This window comes from Mesoplodon mirus (genome assembly GCF_964341445.2).
Source record: "Mesoplodon mirus genome assembly, chromosome: 19".
NCBI classification, from domain to species: Eukaryota; Metazoa; Chordata; class Mammalia; order Artiodactyla; family Ziphiidae; genus Mesoplodon; species Mesoplodon mirus.
This window is the reverse complement of record NC_138995.1, coordinates 61450022-61473036: the sequence shown is the minus strand read 5'-3', so window position 1 is coordinate 61473036 and position 23015 is coordinate 61450022. Positions and strand designations below refer to the sequence as shown.

Below are 23015 nucleotides of genomic sequence, written 5' to 3'. Positions count from 1 at the left end.
TCTGGGTTCCTTTCCTTATCTCTGAGAATTTCTGTTTTTTTTTTTTTTTTTTTTTTTTTTGCGGTACGAAGACCTCTCACTGTTGTGGCCTCTCCCGTTGCGGAGCACAGGCTCCGGACGCGCAGGCTCAGCGGCCATGGTTCAGGGGCCCAGCTGCTCTGCGGCATGTGGGATCCTCCCTGACCGGGGCACGAACCTGTGTCCCCTGCATCGGCAGGCGGACTCTCAACCACTGCGCCACCAGGGAAGCCCGAGAATTTCTGTTTTTATTTTCCTGTTTTCTTCGCTGTGTATCTCCATTTATGTCTGTCACTCATCCTGTGACCCCCTCTGGGTCCTGGTGTGTGTCTCTCTCTCACTCCATGTCTGTCTCACTGTGAATCGGTCTCCCTGTGTCTCTCCCCATCTCATAAATTCTTGCATTTCTGTCTCCCTGAATCTCTTCCTCTCCCTGTCTCTTTGTCTCTCTGGCTCTGTGGATCTCTGTCTCTCCCTCCCTCCGTCTCTTTCTCTCTGAGAGTCAATCTCTGTCTCTCTCCCTGTCTCATTTCCATGTCCTCTTCTATTTCTCTCGATTTCTCTCCCCTCCTCCCCGTGTCCGTGTCTTTGCAGATGCTTTTGTCTCTGTCTCTCTCCCTTCCTGTGTCTCTACGAATCTCGCTCTCCGTTCGTGCGTGCCTCTTCCTCCTTCTGTATCTCTCTGTGCCTGTCGCTCTCTCTGACCCACTCTCTGGCTCTGTCAATCTCTCTATCGATGGGGGGTCTCTCTCGGAATGTTTAAGTTGCTCCCTCTCCCTCTCCTTCTCCCCTCCCCAACTCTATCTTTGTCCCTTCCTCACCCACTCTATTTATCTCTCTGGCTCTGTGAATCCCTCTCGTCTCTGGGGTTCTCTCTCTCCCTCCACGTTTCTCAGTGATTCAATCTCTTTCCCCCGCTGGCTCTGGAATACTCTGTGCATCTCTGTTGCACAGAGATGGGAGGGTCTCTCCGAACGTTGGCCCGGTCAGGTCTCCTCCTGTCTCTCCCCTCCGTCGCCCCACCTGAGTCTCTGCCTCTCTCAGGTCGCGCTCCGTCCCTCCCCCAGCTCCCGAGCGCTTCCTAGTCCCGGCTCCACAGGTAGACCCGCTCTGTTGCCAAGGACAACCACGGCCCGCCCGGGGCTGCGGGGTGCAATGTGTTCTGGGACTTGTAGTCTGGGCCTGCGGATCAGCTGTTCTCGCAGCGCGACCGAGAACTTTCTCTCCCGGCATGCCCCGCGAAGCGGGATGGCCCGCTGAGGCGGAGCCTGGGGACTCGGGCCGACCGCCACATCCTCTCTGCGACTTTTGGGGGTCGGGGTCCAGCTTCTGGAAGCCGAAGGGGAGATAAGAGAATCCGAGTACTTTCCTAAACCCCAAAACATGGGGTCCACTGGCTTTCCAGCCACCTCCAGGCGTCCGCCGTACCCCAGGAGAGAGGATAGGGGGCGGGAGTGGCCCCGAAAACTGACCTAGGAATCCCACGGCGCTCTATTCTAGTTCAGCTTGGGTTCTTTCCCGCATCACCAGCATATCACCCCAAGGTTCTACAGCTGTTCTGTCTGGTGCCTTCTAGAAGGGGTTTAAGCGTGGGATGGGGGAGGGGTGGGGGTGCGAGACGCCCTTCGACAAGGTAGGGATTGGTGTAGGTCAGAATTCTGGGATGGACACTGCAGACACCGAAAGGAAGATTTTCCTCACTAAAAAGATGTGCGCCTGCTCTAGTTAACCCTTCCCCCTCTTCCAGCGGGACCCTTACCTCCCTTGCAATATATCTTGCCAATTGCTTTTGCGGGTGTAGATGCAGAAAGTGGGTTGCATGATCCTTGATTTTTCCCAGAGTCATGTGTTTATGTAGTTGTCATTGTCTTGGAGAAACCGATAAGATGACCTGTGGGACAGAGATTCATGGCAGGAGTAATTCATTTGATCTTCATCGAAGTGTTTTATTGACCACGTGTGTCAGGGAGCTTAGAACTAAGGGTAAAATGGAGCTGAGAGTGGGAATATAGGCAGGGTCAGATCCCAAAGGCCTTGACTGAGGGGCTTTGGTATTACCTATAGGCAATGTGGAGTGGGATACGGAAGGATTTGAGCAGAGGGGGACAGGATCAGATCTGAATGTTGGAAAGCATCCCTCTGGGGCCAGGGTGGGCTGGAGGTAGGATGCTCCAAGGACGAGGCTGGGACAATAGCTCAGGTGAAACGAAAGGAACCTGGAGGAGGGGAGAGATATAAATAGGATTTAGGAGGAAAAATACAGTTTTTGATGACTGAGAGGGCAGATGGTAAGAAATGGTGACTGGGTTCTCGCCGTGAGAAATGGGAACCTGAAAGCATTCATTTTGGAGGCAAGATGCTGCACTCAGAATGGGACACGGTATTTCTGAGGTGCTCGTGGGACTCCAAGGAGGGAAAAATCTTGTTCATTTCTATCCTAACTAGCTCTCCTCATTTGAGAGAGAGTAATGTGTAAGATCCAGACTCAGTTTTTTTTCTGATGGGGCCAAAGTTGTCTTGACCCCAGCCCCTTTCTCCTACCAGACCCATCAACCTGGGCCTTGCCCTCTCTCTTGGAGCCCTCCCCATTAATAAAGCAAGCACAAGTCTTTCTTTTATCTTTATATTGGGGTTTAAAAAAAAAGAACATTACGGATGTGGGACAAGGGACAAGGCTTCTCTCTATGATTGACAGCAGGGGCTGATGGGAACCAGAAGCTCCAGGGAATTAAAAAAAAATAAAATATATATTTATACATTTATATAGATCATGTTATGTATGTGAGTCCTAGAGAAGCAGGAAGCAGCAGCAGAAAGCAACTAGCACGCAGAAACACACGTGTGTACACCACACACTCAAGCAATGCAATTCCTTTGACTACGGCACAGTAGCAATTCCCCCCAACCCCCCCCAAATTTTTTTGAAAAGCAACTTCCCTTTTAAGAAAAGAGCCACCCAGTGATTGTTGCCCTCGTGACAAGAAAAAAAAAAAACAGGCTAACATCACCTTTAAGGCTGGCAGTGGCCATTTTCCTCTCCTCCCTGCAAAGGCAGGAGATGCAATTTTTGACACTGAGGCTGGAGGGCCACATCACTGGCCCTTACAAATGCTTCAGACAGTTGTCTTCAAGACCATGCAGTTTTTTGCCAGTGTTTTGATACCCCAGGGAGTAGTTGGGATGGCAGTCATACACCCCTTGCTTCCTTTAAGATGGCCTCTAGGCAGTGGGTTTTTAGTAAGCCTGGCAAAAATTCTGGAGCCGATCTCAGGCGAGGCTGAGCACCAGGCGGGGTCTAGGGACTGAGGGTCTATGCTTTAAGCCTCCCACCCACTGGAAATTATTGACCTCCAGAGTTTTTGTTTTTTGTTTTTTAACTTAAAGGGGAGGTACACTGTACACCCCGCCTCCACTGGGAGAAAGGGGGCCCAATCCCTAGCTACCCACCCCCACCCCCCAGAAACACACACATACACACCAACTAAGGCACAGCCAGGGTGGGCAGGCATGCTTTGGCAATGGGGCCCCTCTGGAGGCCCAGGGTATGAACAGCTGCAAAAGGGGTGTGTGATGTGGGGCTCAGCACCTTTGAGGTGGGAGTGGGCTGTGGGGCAGAGAAGGAAGAAGTCTCAGGGCTCCTGATCGATCAGAAGGAAACTGGGAAGAGGTGGTCAGGCAACGGGCAGTTGAGAAAACAAACAGGACGACCAGAAAAGAGCCCCAAAGCAGAACGTGTAGAAAAGAAGAGAGCAGAAAGAGAAGGAAGCCAAACAGGATGTGGTAACCAAACAGAACGGGAAGGGAGAGCAGAAGGAGGAGTGAAAGAAACAGAAAAGAGAGGAGGAGGAGTTGGGAAGGGTATGAGAAACGCAGGAGAGAGGGGAGCCGGGAAGAGGACCTCAGAGGGCCTCAGAACTTGGTAAAGAACCTCCGCTGAGAAGAGGGAATCGGTCGCCCCTCCAGGGCAGAGCCTCAGACCCTGACAAAAACCAGGCGGGCTGAGTACACCAGGTCGGCCACGTAAGCCAGCAGGTTGATGGCTGTCAAGATGGCCACAGCCAGTCGGCGGTCCCAGGAGCACACGTAGTAGGTGTGCCTGTTGCCGCAGCTCACATCCATGGACCGCCGGGGCTGGCCGCCGTACTTCTCGTCGAACTGGTAGAGCGGCCAGATGACCAGAGCCGTGGCGTAGAAGAGGACGGAGAGCAGGGCCAGCGCGGACAGGAAGCTGGGGAAGGGGACGGGCAGCATGTTGGTGCAGTCGCCCAGGTTCAGCAGGATGGCCACGGCCGCCAGGATGAAGCAGATGGAGTACACGGCCACGCACCACTCTAGGGCCGGCTGGTGCTGGTACAGGTAGGGCTCGCTGATGAAGGCAAAGATGATGCAGGCCACGAAGGTCTCCAGCACCTTGAGCAGTCCTGGCACGGTGGCCATGTAGCCAGTGATCTCGCCGGGCCGTGCCCGGGTCCAGGCCACTTCGGTGGCATAAGCCAGGCAAGCGATGCAGGAGAAGGCGGTGGCAGCGATGGCGTGGTCCCGGGAGCGGCCGTGAGACAAGAACTGGACGTAGGTGGTAGGGTAGATGATGGAGGCCGAGAGGCAGAAGAGGGCGGCGTAGCAGGCGTAGGTGATGGGAAAGTTGCGCCAGGACAGGGGGAAGCGGGCCTGGAGCCCGCCTAACTCGACGATGAGGATGATGAGGGTCACAGCGAAGCAGAAGCACCAGGTAAACATGGACCAGTTACCCATGTTGCCCGTCCAAGCGCCCACACTGGCCACCAGCGAGAAGGCCACGCAGGTGGAGATCAGCTGCAGCAGGCGGAGGAGGCCCAGGGGCTGGGTCAGTGCCCGAGCGGACCCCACGGTGGTTGGGAAGCCCAGGCCCGAGGACGACGACGTGGTCGTGATGGTGGTGCGGGTCACCGTCACCGGCATGGCTGGGGGGAGGGGAAAGAAGGTGTCCTAAGAAGGTTCCAAACTGGAGGATCCAGGCCCCCAGCACTTGCCTCCCTGGAGTGAGGGGGCGTGTGGACAACATAATCTGGACTCTAGCTGAGGAGTACCCAGGATGCGAGTTTTCAAACTGGGCCAGTCCCAGCCCTCCAGGGATGAGGTGGTCACCCGGTGCTAGCCTCCTCCTCCCTCCAGCCTCACGGCAGAGCTCAGGAGTGTAGTCCCCTATCTCTTTTCTTCCCAGAGCCCCCCTTTCCTCTCCCCCAAAGCCAACTCCTGTAAAACCATGTATCTTTCTTCCCACTCCAAACACACAAAGCTGCCTTCCTTCCCTCAGGGACTCAGCAACCCAGCCACTCAAGATTCTGCTCTAGGGACTTCCCTGGCAGTCCAGTGGTTAAGACTCTGAGTTTCCAATGCAGGGGGCCCAGGTGTGATCCCTGCTCAGGGAACTAGAGCCCGCATGACGCAACTAAAACCCAGTGCAGCCAAATAAATAAATAAATATTAAAAAAAAAAAAAGAAGAAGTAGTAGCAGCAGCAGAAGAAGAGGCCCTGTCTTCTGTGACCTCTTAGAAACTCCATCTCTGCACTTCCTCCCTTTGGGTACCCAGGACGCTGCAGCCCAGCCTCTCTTTCACCTAACCGTCCTAAACATTTCCAGCCTCCAGACATTCAGGAGTCCAGCCTCTACATGGAAACCTTCTCAGGGACCCACATCTGATCAGAGCTTCCATCCTTCCAGCCTGTCTCCTCTCACTGAGCAGGAGGCTGGCCCCAGCTCCTGGAAGACAAGAGCCCCCTCTCCCTTCTGGAACTGGGTCTTACCAATCTTGGCAACACTCCTGCTATGGCCAAATGGATTTAGGTCTGGAGTACTTCAACCCAAAGGAAGCCTCTCCCCCTTCCCCAACATGAGGTCCAGCCCACTAGTTCCCCAACTTCTGGGAAACTCAGCTCCCCAGATTCTCTCAGCTGGCTCAGTGCCACTGAAATCTCTAGTCCTCCCTCATTCAGAAATACAGCTTCAGACCCCAGGGCTCTGGGCCCTCAGCCGTGAGCACACCAGACTCAGGGGAATCAACTTCTTTCTTCTATCCCTTTAGAACCTTTGACTTTTATGTCCTTGTCCTAAAGACCCTCAGGAATGAAGGCCTGGCCTCAATTCCTCACCAGGTGTCCAGGTCCTCCCTCAGGCCCTAAAATAGCTAATCTCTTGGTTGCCACCTCTAAAAAGCTCAGAAGGCCTCTCTCAGCCCCAAGGCAATGCAACATCCTCCTTCCAGTGTCAGGAGAGCAGTGTCACAGCCTTTAGCCCAGCTGTCCCTGTACAGTAGCTTCCTGGGGACACAGGAGGCCACAGCTGCTGAACATACTTCTTCCTCATATACACAGGTGCCTGGGCCCCTCCCTTTGGAACCCAGGGTCCCAGGTCTCAGGATCCAGGAATCCAAGTCCCCAGCCCCTCCTCCTTCAGACCCAGGAGCACTGCACTCCCCAACTCTTATCTCAGACCCCATAGTTCAGGGCCCTCAGCCCGCTCCGTCCTCTGACAGAGCAGCTCAGGCCTCAGGTCCCTCTCCCCCAGACCCAGGAGTCCAGACCTCAGAACCTCTCCCCTCTCAGACCCAAGAGTCAGAGCCCCCAGCCCACTCACCAGCGGTCTTTGCTGAGGACCCCACCAGAGAAAGATCCGGCTCTGGAGGCGGATTAAGTCAGACACCTGGAAACAGCTAGTCAGAGCACAGGAGGGAGAAACAACGTCAGCGTCCGCTCAGACCCGCCTCCACCCTCCCGGGACCCAGGCAACCAGCCGGCCTACTGCCCGGGGCTCGCCCAGAACGCGCGGTGAGGCTCCGCTGACCCTGGGCGCGCCTCCTAGCCAGGGCGGGGATTTGGCCCGGAGCCCCTAAGAGGTCGGGGATGGTGACCCCGGGGAAGCCCCGCCCCTTCTTTCCTCCTCTTTCCGCAAACTGCGAGGACGGGAGTGGAGGGAACCTAGCCAAAGTGCACGCCCCGCGGGCCGGCGTGGGCGTGTATGATCGTAACCCTGCCCCCGCCAGGAAAGCCGCGGGGCCGGCGGCCGGAGGGCCCTGGGCGGTGGCTGAGGGGGCGGGCGGCCCGGGCGGCGCTGCGTCTCCGTCCTTATAAGGGATTCAAGTCAGCCCAGCCATTTGGAATGTGGCGGGGACCGGGAGGCGGTGCTGGGACCCCCGCCCTGCTCGCGGATTCCGGCGGGGGAGGGCGGGGCCGAGCCCGGACGCCAGGTCCCAGGAAGAGGAGCCTGCACGTTCGAATTTCTGGGTCCTTCAAAATGTGAGTTCTGGGTCCCCATAAGGTGGGCCGGGAGCCTGGACCCCCCCCAAGAGGGTCTCTAAGAGAGGAGTGGCTGTGTACCCGGACCCCTGGGTTCGCCTTGCGGACGCCTCCCGCCCCGCGGCGGGAAACTGTGCACAGTGTTGGAACCCAGTCCAGAGAGAGTGGCCACACCTCCCAGCACCTCCCGTAAGGTTGGTCTCCCGGCTACAGCTGGACCTCCCGGGCCACCTCCCGCTTCCCCCGACCCGTTAGGAGGAAGTTGGGACAGGCCCAGGAGGCAGAGGGCGGGCCACAGTCAGTTAAGTCTCCCCTGGAAGGTAAGTTAGCGCACGGACCACCCGGAGGGGAGGGGTCCGTCTCCACTCTCGGAGACCCCAGCCGTCGCCTGAGGTCAGAGCTCAGGAAAGAACTGCCAGAGACCCGAGGAGGGAGAGGAAAACACCCTTTGGCTTCCTGGAGAAGCTGAGGACTTCGCTAGCCACGCCCAGTGCTCTCCCCACCTCCACGCCAAACACCACACCCCATCACTCCGCAAACTCAGAAGCGCGCCCTGAGCCCCAGCCTGTGCTCTCAGCACCAAGGGGCCCAGCTCCATCTTCACTTTGGGACCACGGGTGCTGAAACCCTGTCTGTGGCCTTTTGAGTCTAAAGTTCGGATTCTGCCCCCTGGATGGGGAGGAGGTCAGTAATTCTGAACCCCAGCCACTCCCTTTCTCAAACCCAGGACTCCCAATTCTAAGCTTCTCCAGGCCCCCAGCCCCTCCTCCCTCAGACCCAGGGGTCCAGGCCCCCAGCCCCTCCTCCCTCAGACCCAGGAGTCCAGACCCCCGGCCCCTCCTCCCTCAGACCCAGGATCCAGACCCCCGGCCCCTCCCCCCTCAGACCAAGGAGTCCAGACCCCCAGCCCCCTCCTCCCTCAGACCCAGGGGTCCAGGCCCCAACCCCCCTTCTTTTTCAGATGAATGACCCGTATGAGTTCAGGTCCCCAGCCCTCTCCTCTCCAGAACCCGAGTCCTGACCCAGCCCATCTTTCTAGGGACTGAAGACATTTGGAATCCCTCTGCACCCAAGAATCCTGAACGCTGCTCCCGCTCTCGGGGGTTCCCGCAGCCTCACCTTACGGGCCTGTGGCGGCTGCGGCTGGAGCAGCAGCGACAGCTGCAGACTAGAAGGGTCTGCGGTCTGGGTGCGGTTGGAGGGCCGAGGAGTGAGCGCGGGCAGGGCTGGGGGCGGGGCCGGAGCTCTGGGCTGGAGCCGAGTAACGGACACCCCCTGCCAGGGCTATCCCAGTCCCGCCCCGAGGGCGGGGCCAAGATAAGACCACATCCCCAGAGATAAATACACAGCAGCTCTCCCGCCCCGAGCGGTAGGGGTGGAGGGCTGAGGTCACTGTTTCCGTGGTGACAAAACAGGAAGACACAACAGCTGGCGGAGTGGATGCTCCTGGGGGTGCCCTCCTCGACACAGCACTGGAGAAGTCTCCAGAGCAGGCCCGGGGAAGGCCGTTGCCACGGCAACCCGTCTGTTTAGACTTTGTTTAGGACAGAGCCCCCCAGCTCAGGTCCCCACCCCAGTCTCACCTCAATCCGTTCTCTCTCTCCCTTCCTGGCCCCTCCCTCCTCTTCTGGTCCGGCCCTGCTCTTCGAGGATGGACGAAATTTGGGACATCTAGATCGCGGTGGGTTGGGGGACTGGGCCTTTCAATTTAATGGGGTCTGTTTGCTAGGGTCTGTGTCTCCTGAGTCCCTGAAATAGGAAAGAGTTGAGGGTGTGCCGATCCCTAGGCTTTAGGGGGGTTCTGGGCTGAGGTCCCCGACTCCTGGGTCCCCAAAAGAACAGTGGTTGGATTCCTGTAAGTAAGGAATTTGAGGGAAGAGCAAAATGGGTCTCCTAATCCTCATTTACACTGGGATTCGCGGTGTAAGGGACTGATGGGCCAGACCCCTAGGTCCCATATGTCCCTGTCGATGGGGGCAGGGGAGGGGGGGTGTTGGTAGCAGGACTTCTGAGATCGAGGTCATAGGAGTTGGGGGCTTGGACTCCCAGGCCGCGGGCCCAGAATCTTGGCTCAAAAGAGCAATTGCGGCTCAGGCTCCTGGGTTTTCGGAGCAGATGTGGTTGCTAGCCAAGCCTCTTGGGTCTGTAAGGGAGAGATATTTTTGGCTTGCAATCCTGGCTCCTGGAAAGAGGGAGGGGCTCAGAAGCTTAATGAGGACGAGACTGGGGGCTGGGGGTGCCAGATTCCTGGTTCCTGCAAGAGGGGAGGGCCCAAGGGGATGGTCTCCCCGGGCCCCAGGGCACGGGGGTCCTTTTTTAGGGGCGGCTCTGGAGTCCTGAGACGGATTGACAGAGCCAAGAAGCAAACGGGAGCTGAAGGTCGGGATGCACTGCCGGGGGCTGGGGTGGGGCGGGGACCGGGACGCCCGGGTCCCTCCCTGCTGTCCGGGCTCACTCACCGCGCTCTGCAGTCGTCCCCGGCGCGGCCTTGCTCTAGGCTGCCGCTGGGCGGGGCCTCGTGGCGGCTGTGGAGGCTCGGCGACCGGCAGCTGCCCGCGTTGCTACTGCTGGGTGTCTTCCAGGCCGACTACTGAGAAGGCTTTGAGGCCGAGTCCCAGGATGGAAGACTCTCGCGTCGCGAAGGGAGGGGTCCGAAGGGATGCGGGAGCTCTGTGTCCCCGGCTGCGTGCCCTACGGAGGTGGGAGGGGCTGGGGGGGGCACCTGGACGCTGTGTGCTCTGCAGAAGTTGGGGGGGTATGGTTGGGGTGGGAGGGGTGTGGAGCCTGTAATGCCCACTTTTGTGCCCTGCAAAGGCGGTAGACACAGACCCTCTCTGTCATTATGTGCCCTGCCTAGGGGAGGGGGGGTCTCTATGAGCCCCGCATCAGGATGTGGAAGGAGTCAGGACACGGTATCCGTTGGAGGTTCTCCAGGGACGACCCCAGGTTCTATTCACGCACCTCCTTGACCCCCCGGGGTAGAAGCATCTCCTACCCGCTTCTTGCCCAAATCAATCACTCTCTTTGCTTGACCCTGAAGTGGCCCTCCTGAGATACCCCAAATAGTCCAGGGGCCATCACCACTCACAATTTACTGCAGTTGTGCTCTCCGGTGGAAGTGTTCCCCCTTTAAGGCATTGAAACTTCAAAGCAGCAGAGTTCAGGGTAGCAGGAACACGCAGCAAATATTTAAAGGGTGAGTCATCAGGTGTGACCCCGTAGGGTTCCCAGGTCTTGTGTAATCTGGCACCACGTACGTGCCCCTGGTTCAGAGTGCTTTACCCGTCCTGCAGGGCAGCGACCCAACCCCAAAGATGCTGCCTCCAACCTGGCACTGAAACCCCGTCGCAAACAGGACGTGCCTCTGCTCTCTGTGAGCAGCTGCTTTCAGGTGATCAAGTACACGGCCCCGCCCCCTAACTTCCAAATAAACTGGGTTCCTTGATCAGAAGCAATACTGTGTGTGTTAACGTGACGGTGAATAGGATCATTGAACGTGTACACACATGCTGCCACCGGCAGGAGTGAGGAAGGCAAGGAAAGCAAATACAACCCAGAATTAATCACAACCCAGGCAGGAAAAAGTCATTGCCCGATCCATGATGGAAAGCGTCCAATGTGCTCCTCGGGTGACCAGGTATTTGGCTGGTCTCCCTAGGAAACCATAGCACATTGGGGGCCCAGCACTGCTTGCTGCTGCTAGCAAGGTGGGCCTCCATCAGTGACAAAGTTCCATAGCTTTGATGAAGCAAATCCATACATAGCCCACCATGGCTGCTTTGTTCAAAAGCCCAGTAAGCAGGTACTGGGGAGACTGGGGGAGGAAGCTGACGAGAGCCACAGAAGTCATCTGATCTACTGAAGTCTTAATAACACTCTCTGTAATGGAGGGTTTGGGGGAAGAGTTTACCTGGGTACAGATTATGAACTGGTTTTTGCTCTAACTCTGGATACGAAATGAGCGTCCAATGATTCAGTTCAATTCTTTTTTTTTTAAATAAATTTATTTATTTATTTTTGGCTGCGTTGAGTGTTTGTTGCTGAGCGGGGGCTACTCATTGCGGAGCACAGGCTCTAGGCGTGCGCTGGGTAGTTGTGGCACACAGGCTTAGTTGCTCCGCGGCATGTGGGATCTTCCCGGACCAGGGCTCAAACCTGTGTCCCCTGCATTGGCAGGTGGATTCTTAACCACTACGCCACCAGGGAAGTCCTCAGTTCAATTCTGAATCTGGGTATACTAACCACTTGGAGTTATCATCAGACCCCACAGGTTAAGGGCTCAGTCCCACAAGGCCACCGCCACTTCAAACTCCAGCCACAAGTCCCAGGCCTCCCATACTTCTGAGGACAGTGGGAATATCCCCTCAAAATAAAGGAGTTATTACATGTTGAGCCCTTTGCCACTACCAAATGAGATAAAATCTCCGTTAGAGCAGATATTCCTTAGCCTGTTTTGTTCTCACATAGGAAAAAGTCATAAATAGATTTGTTCATAAATGAATGAAATTTTCATTTTCAACTGGCTAGAAAACTGGGGTTCCCAGGACTCCCTCTTTGGGTTCCATAATTTGCTAGAATGGCTCGCAGAACTCAAGAAGGCCCTTTACTTAGTACTACTGACTTATTATAAAGGATGCAACTCGGGAACAGCCAAACAGAAGAGATACACAGAGCAAGGTGTGGGGGAGGGATGCAAAGCTCCCATGCCCTCTCTGGGCTCACCACCTCCCAGCACCGTGATGCATTTACCAAGCTGGAAGCCCTCTGAATCCCACTGTTCAGGATGTTTATGGAATTTCCATTATGGAAGCCTCTCTGGAGGTCAGGGAGTGGAGCTGAAATTTCCAATCCTCTGATCACATGGTTGGTTCTTTGTGCAACCAACCCCCATCCAGAGCTAACTAGGGGCCTATCAAGAGTCATCTCATTAGTATAAACTCAGGTAGGGTTGAAGGGGGCTTGTTATGAATAACAAAAGACAACCCTCCCACCCCTATCACTCAGGAAATTACAAGGGTTTTAGGAACTTGGTGCAGGAGACTGAGGACAAAAACCAAATATACAGATCGCATATCATTGTAACACACAGACCCTTCCTTACTCTGGGTCCACTGGAAAATTTCATTCATTTATCAACAAATATATTTATGAGTGTCTCCTATGTGAGAACAAAACAGGCTAAGGAATATCTGCTGTAATGGAGATTTTATCTCATTTGGTAGTGGCAAAGGGTTCAACAGGTAATAACTCCTTTATTTTGAGGGGATATTCCCACTGTCCTCAGACTACTGGATTCTCAGGAATGTCCCTGAGTGATAGGCTTCCCAATTTTTATGGCATTTATCTCCCATGTTCTGGCACGTGTGTGTTTTATTAATCCATACAGTGTATCTATCTGCTCTTTCCTGCTTTCAGGGTCTTATCAGTATGATGTCATCCGTGCAATTGACCAGAACGGAATCTATGGGGTACTGAAAGCACAAGTTGCTTTTATAGGAGAATTTGGTGATTCTGGAACCGTATCATACAGCATATCTCTAGCCTGGGAAAAGATCATGGTTTCCTGAAATTCTATAGAGAGCATCCCACCAGATATGCCATGAACAGGTCATATTGTTTTCCCCAGCCCTCAGAGTGGCCTGGTTGCCTCCGGCTGTTGCCAGGCTCATCTGTTCATCTCCATGAGCTACAAAAAATATTATCATGTTTTTATTTGCCCCACGATGTGAAAATGTTGGGAAGCGCTGACTTAGAAGACCTGCCACGTGAATATTACCCTCCACACCATAGCAGTCACCTATCCACTCAGTTCTCCACACCTCTCAGACATCAACCATTTCTCCTTCCATCTTACTTTCACAGCAATGGCCACTTATGACCTTTTCTTAACTTGATAGGAACCCCCAGTCCATCAGCCCTCTCTTTTCTTTGCTTTCCTCTTTCTTCAGATATGATTCCACGGTCCATCATTTCAATGACCCTCTTTTCATGTTAGGATATCTAACACTCCTTTGCCCTTCTGTCTTTGTATCACTCCAGTCTTTGAAAAGAAAAAAAGAAAAAGCCCATCTATAGATGATCTAAATAGACATTTCTCCAAAGAAGACATACAGATGGCCAAAAAGCATGTGAAAAGTTCCTCAACATAGCTAATTATTAGAGAAATGCAAATCAAAAGTACGATGAGGTATCACCTCACATAGGTCAGTATGGCCATCATAAAGATGTCTACAAACAACAAATGCTGGAGCGGGTGTGGAGAAAAGGGAACCTTCCTACACTGTTGTTTGGAATGTAAATTTGTACAGCCACTACGGAGAACAGTGTGGAGGTTCCTTAAAAAACTAAATAGAACTACCATATGATCCAGCAATCCCACTCCTGGGCGTTCATCCGGAGAAAACCATAATTTGAAAAGATACATGCATTGGAATGTTCATTGCAGCATTATTCACAATAGCCAAGAAGTGGAAACAACCTAAATGTCCAATCGACAGATGAATGGGTAAAGAAGATGTGGTACATATATACAATGGACTGTTAGCCATAAAAAAGAATGAAATAATGCCATTTACAGCAACATGGATGGACCTAGAGATGAACTAATGAAGTAAGGCAGACAGAGACAAATATCACATGATATCACTTATATGTGGAGTCTAAAAATGGTAACAAATTAACTTATTTACAAAACAGAAACAGACTGACAGACTTCAAAAACAAACATATGGGGCTTCCCTGGTGGCACAGGGGTTGAGAATCCGCCTGCCGATGCAGGGAACACGGGTTCGTGCCCCGGTCTGCGAAGATCCCACGTGCCTCGGAGCGTCTGGGCTCGTGAGCCATGGCCGCTGAGCCTGCGCATCCGGAGCCTGTGCTCCGCAACGGGAGAGGCCACAGCAGTGAGAGGCCCGCGTACCGAAAACAAGCAAACAAACAAACGTATGGTTACCATATGGGAAAGGGGGTAGGGATAAATTAGGAGTTTGGGATTGATATATACACACTACTATATATAAAATAGATCATCAACAAGGACCTACTGTACAGCACAGGGAACTCTACTCAATATTCTGTAATAACCTATATGGGAAAAGAATCTGAAAAAAGAATAGATATATGTATATATATAACTAAATCACTTTGCTGTACACCTGAAACTAACACAACATTGTAAATCAACTATATTCCAATATAAAATAAAAATGTTTTAAAAAGAAAAAATTCGGGCTTCCCTGGTGGCGAGTGGTTGAGAGTCCGCCTGCCAATGCAGGGGACACGGGTTCGTGCCCCAGTCCGGGAAGATCCCACATGCCACGGAGTGGCTGGGCCCGTGAGCCATGGCCGCTGAGCCTGCGCGTCCGGAGCCTGTGCTCCGCAACGGGAGAGGCCACAGCAGTGAGAGGCCCGCGTACCGCAAAAAAAAAAAAGCAATTTCCTTCTTTTGTAGGCTGAGTAGTATTCCATTGTGTGTGTGTGTATGTGTGTACCTTATATATATAAAATATATATTTTGGAAGGAAGATTCTTAACCACTGGACCACCAGGGAAGTCCCTCTTTTTAACCTTTTGACCTTGCAAGTAACTGACGCTGTTAGTGCCTCCTTCTAACTTGAAACTGTCCTCTAGGATTGTATGGCATGTCATCCTCCTGGCTTTCCTTTTGCTTCTTTGGGCTTCCTTTACAAGCTCGTGTTCTTTTTTTTAAATTTTTTTTATTTTTTTGCGGCACGTGGGCCTCTCACTGTTGCGGCCTCTCCCGTTGCGGAGCACAGGCTCCGGACGCGCAGCCTCAGCGGCCATGGCTCACGGGCCCAGCCACTCCGTGGCATGTGGGATCTTCCCGGACGGGGGCACAAACCCGTGTCCCCTGCATCGGTAGGTGGACTCCCAACCACCGCGCCACCAGGGAAGCCCCCAAGCTCATGTTCCTTTAAATACTAGAGCTCCTCAAGGCTCTTTCCCAGACTTCTACACTTCTCACGACATACTCTCGCTAGGGGATTCCATACACCCCTGGCTTCAGGAAGCCCTGATGAGTAAATGACCCATGTACTAGAGAAGATGCTCATTCAGTTGCTATAACAAAGGCAAAATATCAACGGTCTAAACCAGCGCTGACCAATAGAAAAATAATGTGAGCCACATGAGCAATTTAAAATTTTCTAGTAGCCACATTAAAAAGAAGTAAAAAAAAAAAAGAAAAAAAAAAAAAAAAGAAAAAAAAAAAGAAGTAAAACAATTGAGTTAGTTTTAACAACGTACCTTATTTTAATCCAATATATCAAAATATTATCATTTCAGTGTGTGATACCAGCTGCATTTCAAATGCTCAATGGCCACACATGGCTCATGGCTACCATATTGGACAATGCAGGTCTAGAAAAGGTAATGGTCTGTTTTTCTTTCTTGTAGCAATCAAAGAGTTGGCAATCCAAGGTTGATATGATACCTCCATGGTCTCAAGGAGTCATTCTCTATTGTTGTGCCGTCACCTACCTTTGACAAGGGCTTCCATTTGGGCTCTAGCATATGACCCAGATCAAACCACTATATTGTCGTTGCAGCCACAGGAAGAGGACAGGGGAAGGGGCTGGCATGCTTCTTTCCTTTTAAGTGTGTGATCCTGAAGCTACACATATTCCTTGTGTATCTTACTGTTCTGAACTTAGTTGCATGGCCACGTAGAGCTGTAAGGGAGACTGGGATATACAGTCTTTTTTTTTTTTTTTAACTGCTATATTTAAAATGAATAACCAACAAGGACCTACTGTATAGCACAGGGAACTTTGCTAAATATTCTGTAACAACCTAAATGGGAAAGGATTTGAAAAAGAATAGATACATGTATATGTATAACTGAATCACTCTGTTGTACACCTGAAACCAACATAGCATTTTTAATCAGCTATACTCCAATATAAAATTAAAAATTAAAAAAAAGAAAAAAGGAAATACAGTCTTCAGTTGGGGAAACAGATACTCAGAAAAATCTTCTATTACAGAGGGAAGAAACTAGGGGAAACTACTGGTAACCTCTGTAACCTCTGCTATGACTCACAGGAATATACAGCAACTCAGATTACTCCTCTGAGCTACAGACATGCATATCCCGGTGCTTACTGAGTCTCCACTTGGATGTCACAAAGGTCCAAACTCCATACATCCAAAATTAACAGGGGATCTTTCCTCCAGTGCATTATGTGTATCACCAGTAAATGTCACTACCTGCCATCCTGTTGCATAAGCCAGAATTCTAAGACTTGTCATTGATATTGTCATTTCTCATACCCTCCCACATCCAATCTATCACCAAGTCCCATCACCTCCTATATTCTCTCTCTCTCTTTTTTTTTTTGGCCATGCTACATGGCATGCGGGATCTTAGTTCCCCAACCAGGGATCGAACCCCCACCCCCTGCATTGCAAGCGCAGAGGCTTAACCACTGGACCACCGGGGAAGTCCCCTATATTTTCTTTCAAATTCATCAACTTCTATACATCTCTTTTTAGTCACATGTTGCTGGGTAATACATTTCCCCAAAGGAATGAAATTCTGATACATGCTGCAGCATGGATGAACCTTGAAGACATTATGCTTAGTAAAATAAGCCAGACACAAAAGGATAAATACTGTAGGATTCCACTTACATGAGCTACCTAGAGTAGTCAAATTCATAGAGACAGAAAGTAGAATAGTATTTACACAGGGCTGGGGGCAGGGGGAATGGGAGTTAGTATTTAAGAGACCCAGAGTTTTAGTCTGTGACGATGAAAAAGTTCTGGACGTGTATAGTGGGGATGGTTGCACCACCATGCGAATGTACTTAATGCCACTGAATTGTATGCTCAAAAATGGTTAAAATGGTAAATTTTATGTTATGTGTATTTTAACACAAAAGTTAAAAGAAAGAGGAGCCTGGCCGATCTCAAAGAAGAATAAGGAAGCTAAAAGACTTATGCTACTTGGTTTCAAGACTTACTCATGGGGACTTCCTTGGTGGCGCAGTGGTTGAGAATTTGTCTGCCATGCAGGGGACACGGGTTCGAGCCCTGGTCTGGGAAGATCCCACATGCTGCAGAACAACTAAACCCCTGCGCCACAACTACTGAGCCGCGCTCTAGAGCCCGCAAGCCACAACTACTGAGCGCCCATGCCACAACTACTGAGCCCCCATGCCACAACTACTGAAGCCCCCATACCTAGAGCCCATGCTCCGCAGCAAGAGAAACCAGTGCAATAAGCCCACGCACCACAAGGAAGAATAGGACCCACTCGCTGCAACTAGAGAAAGCCCGCGAGCAGCAATGAAGACCCAATGCAGCCCCCCCACAAAAGACTTATTTATGAAGCCAAGTAATTGAATGACTTGGTATTGGCACAACGCTATACAGATAGAGCCTTGGAACAGACTGGAAAGATCAGAATGGAAGGAGAGAGGAAAACAGAAGATTGTTAATAGCCTGAACCTCTTTTTAAATTTTTTTTTAGAATGTTTGAGAATGGTAAATGGAATTATCCAAATATCACTGGGATGGACTTTTGCCAGGTCCACACTTGCTGGACTGAACAAAAGGAATCCTCAGAGTGATTCAGTTCCTTATGTTCTCTGTGCCTCAAAAAACCCATCCTCAGAAGCACATCTCTAGAATCTTCCGTATCTAAGCAACCCTCTTCCTCTGATTGGGCGTCTCTGGTTCTTAGACCACCAAGCACCAAAAGGATGAATGGATTTCTGTGCCCCTTAGGGCAGCGCTGTCCACATTTCTAGTAGCCACATTTAAAAATATAAAGAGACAGGCGAAGTAAACTTTAATCACATATTATATTTAACCCAAATTATTGATATGTGTTACATGATTTTTTTGGAAAAAATTTCTCGATGAGACCTACTTGTTGGCCATGATGACGGCGGTAGCCTGTACTCTCTTTAAAATTCAGTGGGTATTTTGCGCTTTTTTTTTGGCCGCACCGAGTAGCATGTGAGATATTAGTTTCCTGTGACCCTGCAGTGGAAGCTTGGAATCTCAACCACTGGACCACCAGGGAAGTCCTGGTATTTTGTACTTAGAGTACATCCCAATTCGGATGCTAAGGTTTCAAGGGAAATGTGGCATCTGTTGGTAAAATTCATAAAATGGACAGTTGAAAAGGTTAATTCACATAGCCAAGTTGTCCAAACATACTTAAAAGGTACTAACTAAACCGAGTATCCGCTTTTAGACAAATTAGTTAAACTTAAATAAAATTTAAAATTCAGTTCCAGGATGTCCCTGGTGGCACAGTGGTAAGAATCCACCTGCCAATTCAGGGGACATGGGTTCGAGCCCTTGTCCGGGAAGATCCCACATCCTGCGAGCAGCCAAGCCTGTGCGCCACAACTACTGAGCCTGCGCTCTAGAACCCACGAGCCACAACTATTGAGCCCACGTGCCGCAACTACTGAAACCTGCGCACCTAGAGCCCGTGCTCCGCAACAAGGGAAGCCACCGCACTGAGAAGCCTGCGCACTGCAACAAACAGTAGCCCCCGCTCGCTGCAACTAGAGAAAGCCTGCGCGCAGCAACGGAGACCCAACGCAGCCAAAAATAAATAAATAAAAATAAATAAATTTATTTTAAAAATAAATAAATAAAATTCAGTTCCTTAGTCCCACTGGCCACATTTCAAGCACTCAAGGAGGCCATCATATTGGATTAAAATGTGTTAATTCCTTTTGCTCAGAATGGAACTCTCAGTTTTTCAGAGTGTGCCAGCCTGTACTAGCATACAGATTCCAGCAGTATTTTAAAAAATAATACTTTGTGACTAAGTGGGGTTTATTTTAGGAATGGGAGGATGGCTAATATTTGGACACCTTTAATGAGATTTATGCTATGAACAGAGCCAAGTAGAAAAAAAAATCATGTGACTATCCCATATGTGCTAGAAGAGTATTTGACAAAATTTAATTTAAAAAAAATTTTTGGGACTTCCCTGGTGGCGCAGTGGTTGAGAGTCCGCCTGCCGATGCAGGTGACACGGGTTCGTGCCCCGGTCCGGGAAGATCCCACATGCTGCAGAGCGGCTGGGCCTGTGAGCCATGGCCGCTGAGCCTGCGCGTCCGGAGCCTGTGCTCCGCAACGGGAGAGGCCACAACAGTGAGAGGCCCACATACCGAAAAAAAACAATTTTTTTTTGGAATAAACAGGAAGTTAGAGTTCCTAAAACTGTTAGACATCTGTGGCTCTCCAGGACTCCTGCTCTGTGAAGGGATTTCTCTGGTCTTTGGACTCAGGGTGGCTGTTGATAGCTGCTACTTGTCAGAATGTGCCCTCTGCAGACTACAGTATATGTAAACACTATAGTCCAGGTCTGGTGTTTTGGGGACTTTCCAGCATTTAAACCCTCAGCTTATTTGCAGGGGGGTAATTCCCCACTGTAAGCACACTGGTGGGGGTTATTGTCCGATTTTTTTTTTTTTTTTTGGCTGCGGGGCATGTGGGATCTTAGTTCCAAGACCAGGGATCGATCCTGCACCCCCTGCCTCAGAAGAGCGGAGTCTCAACCACTGGACCTCCAGGGAAGTCCCACTATGGTCTGATTTATTAGGAAAACTAAGGGAGCACTTCCCACTCTCTGGAAGGTATGGAGTAGGCAACCAAATGCTTCCTCCTGGGGCTTTGAATTAGGGAGGAAAGAGGCAAGGACACTGGAAATTACGAACACAACTGAAGGGGCGCAGGAATCACTGGTTCAGTGTTGAGTGGAGGGGTGACCAGTGGGCTGGGTGGGACTTAAGAACATTCTCTCTGCTGTCTATTCCTGGCTTCCTGCCAACTTACAATTTCCAGCCTTCCCATGCACTCTGTGATTTTCTCAGTTCAGTGGCCTTCCGTTCAATTCCTCCTTGGCTTCTTAGATCCGGAAGCAAGGCCTGTCATTTGCAAACCAGAACCACTGCAGGAGACCCTCAGGAATTCCCCTCCCTGCGGCCTGAGAGGAGGTTTCACGCCCATGAGACGATTTTCTTTCTCCTCCTGATGCAGATTGGATTAACAGATGGTGACTTTCATCGTGATATCTTAAGCAAAATAGACTGAAGTCTTCTGTTTTGAAGACGTGGGCTGCATTTGGTGGGAGGGAGGGGGGATGAGGAAGGAAGGAAATCTATCTGATTTGTAAAACTCCCCTGCTAAATGTACTTATCAGATGGAGATAAATCAAGTCTCCATCTATAAAGGACTGGATAAATAAACTACGTACCTCCAGATAATGTGACAATATGCGTATCTAAAAAAAAAAAAAAAGAATTAGGAAGCTCTAGTTACTTAAATGGAGAATTTCCCAGGATACAGTCTTAAGTGAAAAAGGCAAAGATACAGAACCATGTATGAGGATTTAACCTTCTGTGTGAGAAAATATAAAAATAAGAATAGGTATTCCTATTTTATTGTGTTTGCACAAACAAAACCACCCGAGATGTAGGGTGTAGGTGTGGAACTGAAACTTTTTCCGGTATGTGTATAGATTTTAAACACATTAACATATTACTTACTTAAAATTATATCTATATATAGATTATATGAGGCATGGAAAATACTTAGAACAATGGCTCCATGTCAGTACATGGTAATTATTATAAATATATAATACATATTAATATGATATAAAACATGCCATGGGAGGTTCTGGAAAGATACAAAAGAAATGGGTTCAGACCAGAGGGAACGGAGGGCTGGGCACCTGGAACACTGTCTATCCTTTTCGGTGTATTTTCTGAATCCTCTACCATGGTAAATGTATTACCAAGTCAAACCACATAACGATGAATGCATTTTAACGAGCTATTTATAATCTGTCAGGCAAGGAGCCTTATGATGACAAATGAATACAGATGCCTTTTTCTACTGAGCTTCGAGGAGACTGGAGGAAGCCCACCACAAATGTCGCAGTTCGCTTTCATAGATAAAAATAGTGGGGCTCAAACATCCACAGTTTGAAGGCTTGAAGGCCAAGATTGATTTAACCCCGTGTCCATGACCCTCAGGCATGGGATTTATCCCATACCTATCGTGGGGTGTCAGAGTTCTGTGAACCACAGAGTTCTGTGACCCCAGGAGGCTGGGGTCACCTCCAGGACGGCCACCTGGCCCAGGTAACCTCTGCAGGCCCTGTGGGACCTCAGAACACAGGAGGCTTCCATAAAAATACGTCGTTTCAGGTCATCTAGGGCTGAACCCAAGTTTTCACCACTTACGGTCTCTCTTTCTAAATCTGTAGTTAAAAGGCGTTGGCCAGCCAAACACACATAAACAACTCAAAACGGTCTGCAGAGCTGGGCCCTGCCAGGGTTGAGGGGCGGGGGTGGGGTGGGGGTGGGGGGTGCGGAGCGCATCCGTGTTAGGTCTCCCTCTAGCGGACGGTGAGGATAAAGCAATTCAGCCTGGAAGTGGAACAGGGGCGTTTGTCTTCCTTTCCACGCAGTGGTAGAGCAAGTGGACAAGACCTACAAGATGCTCGCTGCTCTGCGCACACATTCAAGGAGACACTGAGTAAGCAAACACCCACACAATTTTTTTTTTTTTTTGCGTAGGGAAATAAAAGGATATGGAGGGGTCTCTTTCAGGCTGAGTGGAAGTGCCTTCGGAGGGTGTGACATTTGAGCTGAGAGCTCAAGGATGAGGAGAAACCAGAGTCCAAGGAAGGCTGAACATTCCAGACAAAAGGAAAGAGCAAATGCCTTGAGGGAGATGGACCCCTCCCACCACCACCACCCGTGTGTTTATGAAACAGCAGGAAGGCCAATGTGGATGAATCCAGAGTAACAGCAGAACTGTGGTGGGAAATGCGGCAGATAAGGCGGTATTGTCACAAAGACAGATACACCAACTAATGAAACAGAATACAGATTTCAGAAACACATACGCACATAGAAAGCCACCTGATCTATGGACAAATGCATGCAGCATTGCAGTGGAGAAAGGATGAACTTGTTTTTTCTGGGGTTTTTTTTGGGGGGGGTTCTGCTGAGCCAGTGACGCCTACCCCACACCATATCCCCAAATACATTTCCAGATGGTTTTTAGATCTAACTGAGAAAGATAAAACAGCGCATATTCAAGAATCAGACATTTTTGGGATATTGAGATTGGCAACGATTTCTTAACCAGGACGTGGAAGCATCATGTACAAATGAAAAGTGGTAAATTGAACTAGAACTTCTATTGCTATAGATTGAATGTTTATGTCTCCCGCAACCCATTCATATGTTGAAATCCTAACCCCCAGTATGATGGTATTTAGAGGTGGGGGGCTTTGGGAGGTGATTAGATCATGAAGGTGGAGCCCTTATGAATCGAATGGATGCCATTATAAAAGACTCCCTCTGGGCTTCCCTGGTGGCACAGTTAAGAATCCGCCTGCCAATGCAGGGCACACGGGTTCGAGTCCTGGTCCGGGAAGATCCCACGGAGCAACTAAGCCCATGCGCCGCAACTACTGAGCCCACGCACCACAACTACTGAAGCCCGTGCGCCTAGAGCCCGTGCTCCGCAACAAGAGAGGCCACTGCAATGAGAAGCCCGCGCACCTGCGACTAGGGAAAGCCGGCAGGCAGCAACGAAGACCCGACACAGCCAAAAATAAATAAATAAACAGATAGATAAAGAAATAAATAAACAAATAAATAAATCTATTTAAAAAATAATAATAAAAAATAAAAGACTCCCTCACACTACTATGT

The 23015-nt window shown here is 50.6% G+C and overlaps 1 protein-coding gene across 2 annotated transcripts; it reads right to left on the bottom strand.

Annotated features, from left to right (window-relative positions):
• Positions 1–2625: 2625 nt before the first annotated feature.
• On the bottom strand, positions 2626–9966 carry MYADM (myeloid associated differentiation marker). 2 transcript variants are annotated; one of them, XM_082606873.1, is made up of 3 exons: positions 9750–9966; positions 6632–6707; positions 2626–4958 (listed from the first exon to the last, which is right to left on the bottom strand). In XM_082606873.1, the coding sequence occupies exon 3, from the start codon at positions 4954–4956 to the stop codon at positions 3991–3993; it is 966 nt and encodes a 321-aa protein (XP_082462999.1). In that variant the 5' UTR covers positions 4957–4958; positions 6632–6707; positions 9750–9966; the 3' UTR covers positions 2626–3990. The 2 variants fall into 2 exon arrangements, with proteins under 2 accessions (XP_082462999.1, XP_082462998.1); XM_082606872.1 differs by lacking the exon at positions 9750–9966 and adding an exon at positions 8410–9250.
• Positions 9967–23015: the final 13049 nt, after the last annotated feature.

What these genes read in the sequence shown, in the direction of transcription:
- MYADM (XM_082606873.1), bottom strand. Translation starts at nt 4,956, where the DNA reads ATGCCGGTGACGGTGACCCGCACCACCATCACGACCACGTCGTCGTCC.